General features: G+C 39.5%; 1 protein-coding gene across 3 annotated transcripts in view; it reads left to right on the forward strand.

Annotated features, from left to right (window-relative positions):
* The window catches only part of LOC115687394 (serine/threonine-protein kinase TOR-like), a 45,919-nt gene that overhangs the window by 16,682 nt on the left and 11,761 nt on the right, over nucleotides 1-17,476 (forward strand). For all 3 annotated transcript variants that reach the window (XM_030612939.2, XM_056306644.1, XM_030612940.2), the window contains exons 25-41: nucleotides 244-367; nucleotides 456-641; nucleotides 1,085-1,237; nucleotides 1,307-1,459; nucleotides 1,945-2,016; nucleotides 2,301-2,438; nucleotides 2,564-2,622; nucleotides 3,110-3,207; nucleotides 9,525-9,634; nucleotides 9,709-9,882; nucleotides 9,961-10,026; nucleotides 10,689-10,757; nucleotides 10,850-10,960; nucleotides 11,362-11,502; nucleotides 11,591-11,719; nucleotides 11,825-11,990; nucleotides 12,062-12,273. In XM_030612939.2, coding sequence (XP_030468799.2) covers nucleotides 244-367; nucleotides 456-641; nucleotides 1,085-1,237; nucleotides 1,307-1,459; nucleotides 1,945-2,016; nucleotides 2,301-2,438; nucleotides 2,564-2,622; nucleotides 3,110-3,207; nucleotides 9,525-9,634; nucleotides 9,709-9,882; nucleotides 9,961-10,026; nucleotides 10,689-10,757; nucleotides 10,850-10,960; nucleotides 11,362-11,502; nucleotides 11,591-11,719; nucleotides 11,825-11,990; nucleotides 12,062-12,273 — 2,161 coding nt within the window. The remainder of the gene's footprint in view (nucleotides 1-243; nucleotides 368-455; nucleotides 642-1,084; nucleotides 1,238-1,306; nucleotides 1,460-1,944; nucleotides 2,017-2,300; nucleotides 2,439-2,563; nucleotides 2,623-3,109; nucleotides 3,208-9,524; nucleotides 9,635-9,708; nucleotides 9,883-9,960; nucleotides 10,027-10,688; nucleotides 10,758-10,849; nucleotides 10,961-11,361; nucleotides 11,503-11,590; nucleotides 11,720-11,824; nucleotides 11,991-12,061; nucleotides 12,274-17,476) is intronic.

Here is a 17,476-nt window from a genome sequence, read left to right on the forward strand (position 1 = left end):
GTTGGTGGATAGTGATAACAATGCAAGTTAATTTAGGGAAGAGCTGGAATTTGGAACACCATGTCACAAGCTAATCTGGTCCTTATTTTATTGAAATATTGCCCACTTCTGTATGTACTTACCATAATTCCGTGATTGATCATTCCTATGTTGAGTTGACCATCCTCTATATCAGTGGAACATATCTCTCCGTGCCTTTTTGTTTTTATATGAAGCTGCTTATTTGTTTATGTCAATTTGCAGAGAAATTGATGAGCTCAGGAAGGATGCTGTAGATGCACTCTGTTGTCTAGCTTATGCCCTCGGGGAGGGTTTCACCATCTTCATACCATCTATACAGAAACTTCTTTTAAAACATCAACTGAGGGTGCTCTGTCTAACTAATGTTTTTCTTGAAGATTGCATTCTGCTTGATACTTTTTATGGATCATGATTGTGGCTCAACCTGTTTTCAGCATAAGGAATTTAAGGAGATTGAAGAGTGTGTTCAGAGACGTGAACCACTGATCTCAGGGAGCAAAACTGCTCAGAAACTAAGCCATCACCTTGCTACAGAGGTGATGAGTGACCCATTGAGTGATTCAGAGAATGATCCGTATGAAGATGCTTCTGATGTGCAAAATGAGCATGGGGTTTATCAGGTATACTTTCTCTTGCTATTAGCTAAAATGTAATGTTGGATTGTGTTTGCCCTTATCATAAGATGCGCCGGAAGCAAGTATGGTTTCTTAAGAATAGTCTTACATCATTTATGCAAGATGCGAAGTCTATTTAACTTTATGGAGCCTGTCATCTGTGACAGTGTGTAAAATTAAGTACAATGTATATCGAGTGAAATGTTTTTTATCTTGTGAATGGTGTGGTGGTAAATTGTTGCACACTGGCAATGAGTGTTTCATACTTTGAGAATACTTTCACTGAGGTAATTAAACTTCTATAGATTTATTTTCAATCGATGCACTTTACTGATGTTCTGGTCAATTTTCTGGACGTCACACCCTCGATGCAAGTTGAGTGCATTAACCTGTCAGCTTAAGTTTCAGTTTGACATTATAACAAGTTGAATCTACTTTGCACAATGAAGGTCAATGATGGTCGTCTACTAACTGCTGGGGAGGCTTCTCAATGCAGTACTAAAGAAGATTGGGCTGAATGGATGAGGCACTTTAGCATTGAGCTCTTGAAACAATCTCCATTTCCAGCTCTACGAACCTGTGCAAGGTTGGCACAATCGCAGGTGAGGCTAGGAATACTCTCCATACGCTTTTCGGTTTTTGCATGTGGATCTAACCATATGAGCCTACAGCCCCTTGTAGGAAAAGAATTATTCGCAGCTGGATTTTGGAGCTGTTGGTTGCATTTGAGTAAATCTAGTCAGGAACATTTGATTCAGAATTTAGAGCTGGCATTTTCGGCGCCAAATATTTCTGCTGAAATTCTTGCGGCACTTCTAAACTTGGTACACCTTTTCAGTTCATTCTTTAATACTAGTTTACAATCAATAACACTGAAGCTTTGGACCTGAAGTTAATAGTGATAGAAGGAAATGAAATGAGATGACTTGGCAGGAGCTCATAAGGCGATGGAGAAATGGTTATATCTCTGTTAGTGGATTTGGTCAATTATTGGATGATTCAGGAGTTGATAATGTTTTGTTTCAAGCAAAAAGGAAAGTTTTGCCTGCTTCACACTTCAATGTCATTTACTATGAGTACTGGCACTTAGTTATGTGAATGAGAAATTTGAAGGATTTGGTTAATCGAATTGTAAAGAAGTGCCCCTCTCCCATATCAGTGTGAATGGATTTCTGGAGTTAGCTAATATAAATAAATGCAAATTTGTGTATGTAGTTTAACATTAATGGAAGCTGACATAGTTCTGCAATTTTGTCTTTTTCTTTTTTGTGCATTTTAATTGATTTGAGTTAAAGAGCAATAACTGCAGGCTGAGTTCTTTGAACACTATGAGAAGCCTCTTCCTATTGACATCCGACTCCTTGGTGCTCTTGCACAAAAGGTATGGTTTTAACTTAAGCAGTATCTAAGACCCTGGTTTTGGGTTTTGGAATTGGGTAGTTAGTGAGCCACAGGCCCATATACCATCTTATGGATGGCTGATTTGTAAACCTTTTAGACATTACAAGCAGGCAGATTCTGCAATCCTAATATTCTCTGTTCTGATTACTTCTGACTCCTTGTCAAACGAATTACATCATCATTTTCTTTTTGTAACATTTCTTTACTCGACTTTACTCCATTTGTACAAGTTTTTATTATTCTTTTCTTGTTCATAAATTGCAGTTTCATGCATTTGCAAAGGCACTTCACTACAAAGAAATGGAATTTGAAAGTGCACTCTCCAAGAAGAAGATGGATGCTAATTCTGTTCCTGTAGTTGAAGATCTAATACACATAAACCATCGGCTTGACCAACATGAGGTCAGCCTTGCGTTTTAGTTTGTTGACAATCTTGATACCGCTTCCTGGAATTGTTTAGGTACATTCCCCATTTTTCAGAACGCAATGTGATTGTTGTTCTAATGATAAGTGGTTCCTGTTGTTAGGCTGCAGTTGGAATACTAACCTTTGCCCAGCAACGTCTGGATTTTCAACTGGAGTCATGGTAATGTTAAGCATGTGAATAGACCATTGATTAGGGTCTGATTTTAGTTTCACAATTTCTGACATACCGCTAATAATGTTAAATGTTCAACAGCTAGAGTTTTAAAAAAGTACATATTTTTGTTTATAGCCATTTCTATTTCTGTAAATACCAAAATGACGGAACCCAACTTTGGGCTTTTATGCAAGAATCCATAACATGGAGAAAATATTATACGAACTCATACACGACGTCAAAGTTGATGTGGTGTATATCAGTCACCATCTCATTGGTTATCACGCACCGTATGAGTTGATGACTGATATAAACTACTTATATTATTTCCCCTATAAAATCGAGGCGAGAGTGCCCCCCCACCCCCCACCCCCCGGCCACAATGAACACACTAAAAAAAGCATACTTGAAGTATTTTCTATGTTAATGGGACATGGCCATATATCTAACCATGGATGTGACTGCTTCATATTGGCTTGTCTTGTCTTGTCAGGTACGAGAAATTGCATCGATGGGATGATGCTCTGCAGGCATATAATCTCAGGGCATCTGAAGCATCAAGCTCACATCTGGTTTTGAATGCTATATTAGGTTAGCAATATTGTTTGTATGTACCCAACAATACATTGCATGCGTGTATTTGTTTGTGTATAGGTATCAAGCCCACCTCATTGTGTCCATCATCATTGCGATAATTGGTTGGAGATGGAATAGACTGGTTTTCACACTGTATTATGATGAATCTTTGTGAATGCTATGCCATACAAAATATATTCCTGTGCGATTTTTCAAAGAAGAAAAATGGTTTCTTCCATTTCTTATTTTTTATCATACTTATATAACACTTAAATAGGGCCTACAATAACTAGAAAATAGCAAGAAATAAAAAAGAGATTTCCTACTTCTTAATTCTAGCGATTTACTTCCTAATCCTGAGGATTCAGGAATAAAAATAAATGGAAACAAAATATTCCTATCTCGGGATTTTCTCCGAGATCTTCAAGATTTTCTTCTAATTCTTCAACACCCCCTCTCAAGTTGGTGCGTAAATGTCTATCATGCCCAACTTGCTGATGAGAGACTCAAAGTTAGGTCTGAACAATCCCTTTGTAAGAATGTCAGCTATTTGTTGTGTTGTTGGCACAAATGGCATACAAATAGCTCCTGCATCAATCTTCTCTTTGATAAAGTGTCTGTCAATCTCAACATGCTTGGTTTTATCATGTTGCACTGGATTATGTGCAATGTTAATTGCAGCCTTGTTGTCACAGTACAACTTCATGGGCATTTTCACTGATACTTTAAGTTCTTCTAGTACTCGTGTTAGCCACAACATCTCACAAACACCGTGGGCCATTGCTCGGTATTCCGCTTCTGCACTGCTTCGTGCCACAACATTCTGCTTCTTACTTCGCCAAGTAACCAAGTTCCCCCATACGTATGTACAATATCCTGAAGTCGACCTTCTGTCAGTAATTGACCCTGCCCAGTCTGCATCCGTGTATGCTTCAATCTCCCGTTGAGTAGATTTTTTGAATAGCAGACCTTTTCCGGGTGTGCTCTTTAGGTATCTTAGGATCCTATACACAGCCTCAAGATGTTTTTCATATGGAGAGTGCATAAATTGGCTTACCATACTCACAGCAAAGGCAATATCTGGCCGAGTATGTGACAAATAGATCAGTTTCCCTACTAGCTTCTGGTATCTCGATGTATCAACAGGAACCCCATCTTTGTCATCTCCAAGTTTCTGATTGGGATCTATAGGAGTTTCTGCTGGTCTACAACCACTCATTCCGGTTTCCTTTAGAAGATCTAGGACATATTTCCTTTGTGAGACTACAATTTCCTTTTTCGATCGAGCTACCTCCATTCCAAGGAAATACCTTAGAGTTCCCAAATCCTTGATCTCAAACTCAGAAGCGAGACATTCTTTCAACCTGTTCATCTCAACAATATCATTCCCAGTGAGAATGATGTCGTCCACATACACTATCAAAGTTGCAACCTTCCCGTCACAAGAATGCTTTACAAACATGGTATGATCAGCTTGTCCTTGAACATACCCTTGTTTCTTCACAAAATGAGTGAACTTCTCAAACCAGGCCCTCGGTGACTGTTTCAGTCCATATAATGACTTCTTCAATCTACATACCTTTGATCCAGAACTTCTATCAAAGCCCGGGGGAAAATCCATGTATACTTCTTCCTCCAAATCTCCATTCAAAAAAGCATTCTTCACATCTAGTTGTTGCAGGGGCCAGTCAAGATTGGCTGCAAGTGACAGGAGCACTCTTACAGTGTTTAGTTTTGCAACTGGAGCAAAGGTTTCAAAGTAATCGATCCCATAGGTCTGGGTGTATCCTTTTGCGACCAACCGAGCTTTATACCTTTCGAGAGATCCATCGGATCTATGCTTGGTTGTAAATACCCACTTGCATCCAACTGTGGTCTTTCCCTCGGGTAGATCCACTATATCCCACGTTCCATTTTTTTCTAGAGCTTTCATCTCCTCAAGAATTGCTTCCTTCCACTCAGGAACCTGTAGAGCATCCTGCACAGTTTTCGGAATCTCCACACAAGACAATGTTGAGGTAAAGGCACGGAAATTGGGTGAGAGGTTTTTGTAAGACACATAATGAGACATAGGATGTTTGGTACAAGACCTAACTCCTTTTCGGATAGCAATAGGTATGTCAAGTTCATCAGGTCGGACAGATTGAGTTGGAACATTACCTGGTGACTCTATGGAGTTCTGGTCATGCCCCGGTTCGGACTCATGGCACCTTAAGGGAGCAGGAGACTCATTTCTTTGAGTTTTGTCTCTTCTCGTGTAGACTTGAGAATAGGATGGAAGCTCTGTATTCTCGGTACTAGTTTTGCACCTGTTATGTTCACAAGTAGGATGCGATGACAATATATGTGGACCCGAATTTTCATTATTTAAAACACTTGGTTCAAAATCTGGTATAAGGGTTGCGGGAATATGATTTTTAGGAAGAGGTTTTTCAGGTTCTAGACAAAAAGAATCCATGATGGAGTTGTGCGAATCTGCACTTTCTTTCCCCCTCTGAAGATGAGCTCCAAAAAAAGGTGTTGATTAAAAAAAAGTGACATCCATGGTGATAAACATTTTTTTGGAAATCGGGTCAAAGCATTTATACCCTTTTTGATTAGGTGCATAACCAACAAACACACATCGTTTTGCTCTAGGATCAAGTTTCCCCCGATTTCTATCATGGATGTGGACAAATGAGGTACAACCGAATAGTTTTAAGGGTAAGGCTGAAGCAAGTCTAGAAGTTGGGTAGGTCTCCTGAAGAACTCTTAGGGGTGTTTGAAATCCTAACACTTTAGAAGGCATCCTATTGATGAGATATGTAGATGTAAGAAGAGCTTCACCTCAGAGGTATGTGGGAACTTTAGTTGTGAAGAGTAAAGCTCTAGTTACTTCTAAAAGGTGTTTATTCTTCCTCTCTGCCACCCCATTTTGTTGAGGGGTGTCAGGGCAAGAACTTTGATGCACAATCCCCTTTTCCAAGAAAAAATGTCCCAAATTTTTATTGAAATATTCTTTCCCATTGTCACTTCTAAAAATCTGGATTTGTCCTTGGAATTGTGTTTGTACCATGGTGTAAAAATTTTTGAAAACAGTCTCTACTTCGGATTTCTCTTTTAACAAGTATACCCAACTCACCATTGTATGATCGTCAATAAATGTGACAAACCATTTCTTTCCTGAGAATGTAGGAATTCTAGATGGGCCCCAAACATCACTATGAATTAAGGAGAATGGTTTCGATGGCTTGTAGATTTGTGAGGGAAAATTGGTTCGATGATGTTTGGCTAATTCACAGAATTCACACTGAAATGAAGATGGACTTTTATTCAAAAATAACTTTGGGAACAAGAACTTTAAATATTGAAAATTCGGATGACCTAGCTTATAATGCCATAACATAATGTCATCATCCTTACTAAGAGTAACAGATTCAAAACAACTACCTTGGACTTGTCTACTTGAGCTTGTTCCATCTTCAAAGAAATAGAGTCCTCCATTCTCTCTAGCATTGCCAATCGTCCTTCCCGAGGTCAAGTCCCGAAACTCACAATGAGATGAGAAAAAGTTAGCTTGACACTTTTGATCGGAGGTTATTTTACTAATGGACAGCAAGTTACAAGATAGCTTTGGGACATGAAGAACATTATGAAGTGTGAGGGCTGGTGAGAGCTTGATAGATCCTGTTCCAGCTATGGCTGAAAGAGAACCATCTGCAATTGTGATTTTTTTATTTCCTGCACACGGACTATAGGTGGAAAAGAGTTTTGAACAACCTGTCATATGATCGGTTGCTCCTGAATCGAGAATCCATGGAGCAATTTGGTGTGGATTTTCTATGAGGAAAGCAGTGGAAAAATAATTACCTTTCTGGGCTAAAGAACAAGATGGATTTGAAGAAGGTTGTGGAGATTGAAGGATTTTGTATAGGTGCTCTAATTTTTCCTTTGTGAATGGAACCAAATCAGACTTGATTTGCTCTTCATTTGTTGCTTGGAACGCACGACCATCGTTACTGCTCCTTCTCTTCCAACCTTCTTTCTTCCAATTCTGTGGTTTCCCGTGAATTTTCCAGCAAGTCTCTTTGGTATGCCATGGTTTCTTGCAATGTTCACACCATGGTTTCTTCCTCCTGTCTTCCTCAGAATCAGGCCCCCGCGATACAAGAGCAGAATTTTCGGATATAGAGCTGACACTTGTTTCCGAATCATGTAGCATGATTCGCCTCCGAGATTCCTCCCTTCTAACTTCAGAGAAAACCTCGCGGATGGATGGTAGAGGTTTTCGACCAAGGATCCTGCCTCTCACCTCATCCAGGCTTCGATTAAGGCCTGCGAGAAACATGTATACTCTATCATTCTCTTCTCTCTTCATTTGTCTCTTACAATCAGCTGGACTTTCCCATGTATCATCATAGCATTGATCTAATTCCTGCCACAAGGTCACCATTTCATTGTAGTAAATAGTGACCTCACGATCCCCTTGCTTCAATTGCCATAGCTTTGTCTTGAGTTCAAAGATCTGGGAAGAATTTTCCAAATCAGAATATGTTTCTCTCACAACATGCCACACATCTTTAGCGGTCGGAAGGAATAGGTGAGGTTTTCCAATTGTTGCCTCCATAGAATTGATCAGCCAGGCAATCACTAAGGAGTTCTCGGATCTCCAAATCTTCCAAGACGGATTGCTTTTTTCTGGTTCCTTCACCTCGCCTGTTAAGTGGCCTAGCTTCCCTCTGCCATCAATTGCTAGTTTCACCGATTGAGCCCACTCCAAATAATTTTGGCCATTCAATCGGTGAATTGTCAATAGCAGGTTGGAGTTCTGGGAGAATTGCTCTCCACCATTGCTCGATTGTGCAGAGAGATCAGCTGGGTTGTTCTCTAGCATGACACCTAAAGGAGTGGTGTTCCTACTAGCTCCGGTCATCGCCGTTTTCACCATAGTAAGAGCCGGATTTAAAACCAAGCTCTGATACCATGCGATTTTTCAAAGAAGAAAAATGGTTTCTTCCATTTCTTATTTTTTATCATACTTATATAACACTTAAATAGGGCCTACAATAACTAGAAAATAGCAAGAAATAAAAAAGAGATTTCCTACTTCTTAATTCTAGCGATTTACTTCCTAACCTTGAGGATTCAGGAATAAAAATAAATGGAAACAAAATATTCCTATCTCGGGATTTTCTCCGAGATCTTCAAGATTTTCTTCTAATTCTTCAACACCCCCTCTCAAGTTGGTGCGTAAATGTCTATCATGCCCAACTTGCTGATGAGAGACTCAAAGTTAGGTCTGAACAATCCCTTTGTAAGAATGTCAGCTATTTGTTGTGTTGTTGGCACAAATGGCATACAAATAGCTCCTGCATCAATCTTCTCTTTGATAAAGTGTCTGTCAATCTCAACATGCTTGGTTCTATCATGTTGCACTGGATTATGTGCAATGTTAATTGCAGCCTTGTTGTCACAGTACAACTTCATGGGCATTTTCACTGATATCCTGAAAGCAAACCATCAAAGAATCGGATGAATAATAAACTAAGCAAATAGTTGTCATGCTCACAAGATCAATTTCCTAGAGCTTGCACGAGACATGTATAATAGTCTTTTGATAATGTGGCTGGATTTTACTCACCGCGTTGAGGTCATAATGATCTTACCCTGTACAAGTTCGGTCTGGTTTCATAAAATTTATGCGGGAGGAATTGATAGATAAAGGGCACAAGTCAATTTTACTTGCAAACTTTGAACTTATAGCTCTACTTGATCAGTAGTGGATTAGGTCGAGAACACAGCTGTGAATACCCCTGCTCTTGTTAGAGAAGCTGTTCTTTCATCCTGTGCTATCAATGAGTCAATGCCCGAACCCATGAGACGGTAAGGCGTTCCAAGTTGGACCCCACACCTGCAGAGATTTTGCCTTGCTTGGCTGTGTACAAGAGTCAATTTTTTTTGTACTTAAATTATAATGACACAAGTTGCTTTATTTTCTTTTCATGTCACACTTTCAGTTTACCCTACTCACATCGGCTCTGACTAGTCATGGCTACCTTTATTGATAGTGTGATGCTTATCCAATTGACAATGCGGAGTGAATTTAATGGTCCTCTTTCTCACAAATTGGGTTCTGATGTTTGGTCGTGGTGCTTGGTTTACTAGATTGATAAATATTTTAAACACACGTTAGGCAGCACTTTTTTGTTTCTCATTCCTAACTCCATTCATGGGTGCTTGAGTTTGGATTCTTATGTTGTAGGCCTACTAGAATTTATAAATATTTTAAACAAGCATTAGGCAGAACTTTTTGTTTCTCATTCCTAGCTGGTATTCTCGTGTATATTTTGCAGGCCAAATGCGATGCCTTGCAGCACTAGCTCGATGGGAAGAACTCAACAACTTGTGTAAAGAATATTGGACCCCTGCTGAGCCAGCTGTCCGTCTAGAAATGGCACCAATGGTTGGGATGTTCTTCATGTCAATGGTCCCTCTTATCCTTTTTGCATCTGTTTAATTTTGGTTTGTTACTGATAGGCCGCTACTGCTGCTTGGAACATGGGAGAGTGGGATCAGATGGCAGAGTATGTCTCTAGATTGGACGATAGTGATGATACGAGGCTTGGAGGTTTTGTAAACTCTGCTGCTAGTGGTGATGGCAGTAGCAATGGCACGTTCTTTAGAGCTGTCATATCTGTGCGCAGAGGAAATGTAATAGACACTGCACTTCTGCTCTTATTTATGGTTGATTAGCTCTATTGAGCATTAATTTCTTGTTTTCCATGGCAGTATGACAAAGCACGTGAATATGTTGAGAGAGCCAGAAAGTGCTTGGCAACTGAGCTTGCTGCTTTGGTAAGTTCCTTAAATCTCGCAAGCTTGATCCTTTATGTTTAATCTTCTCAACCAAGATTTTTATATTTAATTGCTGCTGCGCTTCTCTTATGGGCATGGTCTGCCAATGTGACATTTACCTTTTTTCTTCTTGTTACTCTGGTTGACAGAGAAGTGACACTGTTTTCCTTTTTGTGATTTTGATCAATTTTATGATTATGTTGGGTTATTAGAATCTGAGTCATGGTGAAGATGTTTATTACAGACTTTCTATGGTGAAGTTGCTACTGGCTCATGAAAGTTCCCTTCCGTGGCTTCCATGAAGGCCTCTTTGCTTAGGATCGGTTTGTCAGTGGTCATTGCATTTGTATTGCATGATAAATGACATATTGACTTGGAAACATCTGAAGTTGGCATCTTGCATGACCTTCCTTTTTATTACTTGGATGCTCATTAGAAGATTTCTTTAGATCGATTAGATGGTGTAACGAAGTAGTGTCTGTTGTTATAGGAAGAGAGTGTTTTGAACACACTAGGCCTGTAACTTCCAGCTTCTTCCTAATTTTTCGTAGTCTCTTTAACTTGTTACATTCTTATTCTATCCAGATCATAGTATTTTTTCCCCTGATAGTTTGTTCATTTATTTGAAGCAGTTTAATTTTTATTTGTTGACACCTGCTTAGGTCTTGGAGAGCTATGATCGTGCTTACAGCCACATGATACGTGTTCAGCAGCTTCTGGAACTGGAAGAGGTTTGACCTGATCTATCGTTTATAACAGTAAAGCTTGTCTCATAAATCAAGCGTGATACTTCTTATTGTGACATGGCAAAAGATCTTAACAGGTCATTGATTATTGTACTCTTCCTGTGGGGAACTCCGTTGCTGAAGGACAACAAGCCCTCATACGAAATATGTGGACTGAGCGAATAAAAGGAGTGAAAAGAAACGTTGAGGTAGGGTCCTATATAACTCTCTAGGTGTAGGATTCTGTCCATCTAGCACACCTGCATTAATATGTGTAGCCATCGAGGCAATCACACCACACCGTCTTGCCTGGTGGGGAGTAAAAGAAAAGGCACAAATAGTGCATTTGTGGTGCAGAGAGTAGTCAAAATCGAACTGATTAAATGTTTCAGTATTCCAACATAATTGGATGATATAATCCAGTTCTCTGGGACTGGTTTGCTGGAACTTACATGATATCATTGGCAAGTTATGTCCAAAGTAATATTCTCCTTGCTAGAAGTTCCTATTACATGTATCTCCATTGATCCCGAGTTCTGTATTTTGTTATTTTACTGCTGTTATTGGTGGAGTATGTTCTCTCACCTCGTCATAATGCTTAAATTAACAGGTCTGGCAAGACCTCTTGGCAGTCAGAACTCTTGTCCTACCTCCAACAGAAGATGTGGATACATGGCTCGAATTTTCTTCTCTTTGTCGAAAAAATGGACGAATTAGTCAGGCTAGATCAACCTTAATAAAACTCTTGCAGGTTAGGCTATCTTTTACAGCAGTTAAAAGGCAGGCATGCCATATGGAGTTTTTTGTTATGATCTGACATATTTAGTGAAACTAAGCAGTTTGACCCTGAAACATGCCGCGACAATTTGGGTTTCCAAGTTCCTCCACAAGTAATGCTAGAATACTTGGAGCTCCAATGGTCTCTTGGCGAGGATCTGAAGCAAAAGGATGCATTTCTTAGGCTTCAGGTCTAACGAATCTCTTTTCACTGAAACATGTGCAATCGCTTAAACCAAGTACCATTCTGATTCCGTTACTGCTTGTTTCACTTAGCCAACAATTTTCCTTTACAGAATTTGGCCGTAGAGCTCTCAAGTGCGCCGAAGGTTGAGATAGTTTCTCCAACAAGTCTAATGAGGGATAAAAGTCCAAGTGTGCCACTCCTCGCACGTGTATATCTCAAACTTGGTACTTGGAATTGGGAACTTTCTCGTGGGTTAGATGATGAATCTATAAAAGGTAGTCGTTATTTGTTAGTTCATGCTGTTAAGATCCCTTGGGCCATTCTATAATAAGATCTTTGCTTGCAGAAATTCTCGGAGCATTTAAAAGTGCCACTCAGTGCGCATCAGAGTGGGCAGAAGCATGGCATACATGGGCATTGTTCAATACAGCTGTGAGCTCACATTACACTTTAAGAGGTTATCTCGATGTTGCAGTGCAATACGTTGTGGCAGCAATAACTGGATATTTTCATACAATTGCTTGTGCAGCTAATGCAAAAGGCGATAATTGTTTACAGGTAAATAATTTTTTTTTCTTGTTTCAAATATTTTCAGTTGCTGTCCTCAATAGAAACTTATATCCTTATATGATCTAGATGGCTTAGTTCTTCTATTAGATTTCAAGAGACATTTTCTAACCATCTGATGCGACTTTTTTCTCTTAGGCTCCATTTGATTCGCAGAAGATAAATGATTTGGAATATTGCTTGTATCGCTTTAAAGAGTTAGTCAATGAAAAATGTTTTCATTACCGATGACGATTTATGTCTAAACATTTTTGTGGATGATAAAAATATTTTTCGTTCATTTATTTTTGTAAGCAATTATTTTTAGAAAAATATTTTCCCAATCATTCATTTTTGTGAAATGAACGAAGCCTTAATGAGACTATAAAATTGTAAATCTAGATTTTTCAGCTCTTTGATGTTATGTTGGATTAATGAAATATGCATTTTGCACGTACTTGGACATGTTTGGTGTCCATTTATCGCTCACTTATTGTTTGTGACTTTCATTGACGATTCTTTGAAGAATTTAACTTTCTATACTTCTTTTAACCATGATTCGTGTGCCGTTGTGGTATTTGATAAATGATTAATAAAGTAAAACCTATCCGAGAGAGAGAGCCTGATCATGTACATATCATTGCAATTACTACAAGGGATTATTGGCACATGAAAGTTTAGCAACATCTGACAAAGTGAAAATAGTCAACTCCATAAACCCAAGTGTTGACACTTAAATTTTTGCTATTATAGTTAATCGTCAATCTCATAAGAAAATTAAGGGTCAACCACTACCCCTAAATAAAAACATCACGACATATTTCGTGTTTGCATAATAGGTACTAGGAACATTTTCATTTAGTAATAATATGTTCACATAAATTACATTTAAGTTGGTCCGGTCACAAATGCCTTGGAATTAGCCCAAAGTGTTGCATGGGTTTAAGGAGAGAGTCCTTAATCTTATTGGAGCCCATAAGATAAGGAATTCGGCCACATGGGGATGTTCTAAACTAAGAAAGTGGATTCCTCAATCAAATTTGAAAAGCAATAAGGCATATTCTATGCAAATTTTGGCCACATAGGGTATAAGAGAGGGAGATATCCTAATTTCCTAGTGGTATGTTTGCTTGAGCCAAAATAGGAAAGTGGGAGATTTGTTGTTCTTACTAGAAAGCCCTAGACCTAGGGCTATATAAGCATCTTATTCCATCAAAAAACAATATGAAACACAATAGACAGTCACAAAATACACAGAGAATGTTGAAGAATTATCCCACATCGATTGACAACGGGTCCTAAATGCTCTTTATATTCATGTGGTCTCCTTCCACCTAATAGCTTAAGCTTTTGGGTTTGACTTTCTAACATGGTATCAGAGCCAATGCTATTCCTTTCGCAAATATGCGTGGTAAAAATTTCATGTGAATGTGCAATGTCAAAATTTCATGTGTTGCTCATAATCCGGCTTGCACGTGAGTGGAGGTGTTGAAGAATTATCCCACATCGATTGACAACGGGTCCTAAATGCTCTTTATATTCATGTGGTCCCCCTCCACCTAATAGCTTAAGCTTTTGGGTTGGACTTTCTAACAAAGAACATCATACACACGACAAGCTCTCAGAAATTGACTAGGAATCTGATAACATGACTCAAAGTTAATCTTAAAATTACTATATGATTTCCAATATATGAAATTCTAAATTAAGAAATGTGCTTGGATGCGATTAAAGTCCTAGATGCAATGAATATAACATATGGTTCTCATACCACAACTATCAACTATCACATGTCGTCAATATTCATTATTGATACCCCTTTTTGTATGTTATTTAGAGAGTTACATATTTTTATGATTAACTTTTAATAATCATAACATGTACATAACATCGAATAGTTAGTGTGTCACGCACATGTAGTTTACTATAAAAAGAATATACCAAACAAGAATTAGCATTGCATCATTAAACCATTATTCTTTTAATAATAAGAGTCATTAGGTCATGCTTGGTGTCCTAGGATTTAGTTCCCTGTTTTTATGAAGAAAATATATAAAAGATAGCATTTCATGTAGTTTGCCTAACAGGATTAATCCAATGTTAATTCGATCTCATGTCATAGTATTCATGCCATCTTATTAGTATAGCATATAGGTTGCATTTAATTAATTATAGCATAGTATACATGTCATTTAGGACTTTATGCTAGTTCGTTAATGCATGTCAGTTTAGAATGTATATACTTATAGCATGTAAATTAAGTCATGTCCATTTTGACCCCCAAAAAAAAAGTCGTGTCCATGGTAAGTTCATTTTAAACAAGAAAATCCAAAAATAATAAGACATTGCATTTTATGTATGAATCTAAGTTAGCTCATATAGCTTAAGTTATACGTTAACTATGTTCATGTGGGTTTTAATTTACTCTCACCGTCATCTTGAAGTAAGAAGAGAAGGAATATTAGATTAGTATGCATATCAATTCTGCATCATTGCAATTCATTGTCCTTGCGTGATCATGTCCATTTTAGACACCATGTCTAGGCCATGCATACATGATATCATCACTTGTTTGCTTCCTAAGTCATAGCTCGTGGAAGTCTCATCATGATGGACAATGATGAGGCTTTGCTTTTGCTTGCTCACGCATTCCAGGTTCTCTAATCATTTCCGCTAATTATTTACTGCTTTGATTATTGAGAATTATTTTATTGTTTGCACACTCACATGATCAACCATTACATGTTAGTGGTTTAGTATTAAAACCGATGAAGATTTCATGCAAAACATTTTTGAAATAAAAAGAAAAGGTACCAAATGGGCATGAGATTAATCTAGTGTAACCAAGTCCCCGTATCCATGAATCTCTGGTTTGTAGAAGTAAAATGTACTCCCGCATTTTACTTGGGTGTTTAATTAACCCATAATCGATTAGTGGCGACTAGGTAAGTTTAATTGCATGTTGAAATTGAAACCCTAAGTTGCGATTGGTACGGGCTTGGGAGAGTCTGCACTAGGTGATGACATCATCTCTTTAATGAGTTACCGTTCATGCCCGCGTAGTAATCCGTTAGCTTTTCCTTCATGGTTCACCTTGAGGAAGGTCGTGACACCAAGCTTACCCCGGCCACTAGTGAGGTTTCATTTAAGCTAAGGATTCATGGTGATTAAGCTTTACAGAAAACACCCGTTTTTTCCCAGCAACATGTTGGAGGTGAGAAAACAAGGTTCAATATCTGATTATTGAAGAGCCTGCATCTTTTTCTTCTATTGCCCTTCAATAATCAGCATGACCCACCGCCTCACAAATGATCTTGGGAGTAGCATACGAATCCAAAGAGGACATAAAAGACTAAAGGATGAAGTTAGACTTTGATTTCAGCACAAAAGGAAAGAGAAATGGAGTACTCAGCCTTGTTTTCATTTAGAAAAAAAAAAACAGTCATGTGAATCATCCAAAGATGGAACAAAATAATCTAAAATTCAATTTTGATGTAGTAGGAAAAGTATCTGGGGCATCAGCACGAACCAAAGCAAAAGAAGCTGAAGCTTGTTTCCTAACTCTAGGACCATAGGAGACATGATGATGTCTGGGATGTTGACATGACTCGCAATCTAACACAGACAAGGTATCACATCAGAATGGAAAGAGATGAATAAACCAACCATAAATGAATCTCTAGAGAAGAAAGAGAAGTGCTGGAGCATGCATTAGGAATCACATCATCAAGTGATTGAGTCTTCAGATTCACCTCGTCTTCCAATAATCTTCTTGTCCTAAGATCTTGTAATTCAGGATATTAGGAAAAAATGAGATTTAACAATTGTAATTGCAAAAAAGTTTGCTAACCACCAGGTTATATGGAAAGTTTGGAAGATACAACACAGAAGACAGATCTAGAAATGACTGGTGAGCAAACCCAATGCACATAGGCCCCGTTTGGTTCAGCATTCCCAATGCTCATTTGGCCTCTAAAATCCCTTGGCCAAATGCAAATGGCGTTTGGCAATTTTTTTTACTCACTTTGGGGAAATGCAATTGCATTTGGAATGCTGGCCAAGGGACCTTTGGCCAATGCACCTCTGAAGGTGCTTTGGGAAGTTGCATTTTCGGAATGCAACTTGCACTATTCATCGATACTGTTCATCTTCCCTAAACCGACGTCCGGCGGCCGTCGGCCACCGCCTGAGGGCTAGCCCGACTCCGGCGACCACCGCCCGGGTCGCGCGACCCGGCGACCGCCGCCCGGGGTCGCCGGACCTCGGGCGTCTCGGGTCTCGCGACCCAGGCGAGCGTTCGGGTCGCGAGACCCAGTGCGACGCCCAGCTGGGACCCGGGCGGCGGTCGCCGGGTTGCGCAACCCGTGCGACCACCCCGCTGGGGTCGCGCACCCGGCGACCGCCTGGTCGCCGGGTCGCCGGGCGTCAGCCGGGTCTCGCGACCCAGTAACGCCCGCCCTGGGTCGTGCGACCCAGGCGACCGCCGAGGTCCGGCGACCCAGCGGCGTGCCGCCGGGGTCGCGCGACCTCAGTGGTCGCCGGCGACCGTATCTCAGCGGAGGCGGTGGCCGGCGGTGTAGCTCCACCGGAGCTTTTTTTTAAAAAAAAAAAAAATAGCAAAAGTCCTTTAGCCCAAGTTGATTTTATAAAACACTTACCAAACGCTACTTGCATTTTGAAAAACTCCTTTAGCCCAAAAGTATTTGCATTCCCCCAAAGCCGAACCAAACGGGCCCATAATGTGAAGGCTAAATGACAAATGGAGAGAAATTAGAGTACCTGTATTGCCCTGTTGTATGGTCAATGGCTACTGAGTCAAATGACCTATTTGTGGCCGGAGGAGGAAAGACAAGTGGCAGGTTTACATTTCTGTGTGTTGAAATATTGTCCCACATATTGGCTTAAGCTTTTGAGTTGGATTTCCTAACATGGTATCAGAGCCAGTTATCCCTTATGCGAAGGTGCGTGGTAAAAAATTTCTCATGAACGTGCGTAGTCAGAATTCCACGTGCAGCTCATAATCCGACTTGCATGTGAGAGGGGGTGACAATGGGTGCTAATTGATCTTTATATTCATGTGGTCTTCCTCCACCTATCAGCTTAAGCTTTGAGTTGGACTTTTTAATATTGTGCTAGAGTAGTAGTAAATGGAGAATTATCAAATTTCTGAACTATGAGAACTGCGCATGCCTCTCATCTTTCAGTGTATTAGTCT

This window comes from Syzygium oleosum, unplaced genomic scaffold, assembly GCF_021117445.2.
Source record: "Syzygium oleosum isolate NSW1041296 unplaced genomic scaffold, Sole_v2.1 Sole_v2.46, whole genome shotgun sequence".
NCBI classification, from domain to species: domain Eukaryota; kingdom Viridiplantae; phylum Streptophyta; class Magnoliopsida; order Myrtales; family Myrtaceae; genus Syzygium; species Syzygium oleosum.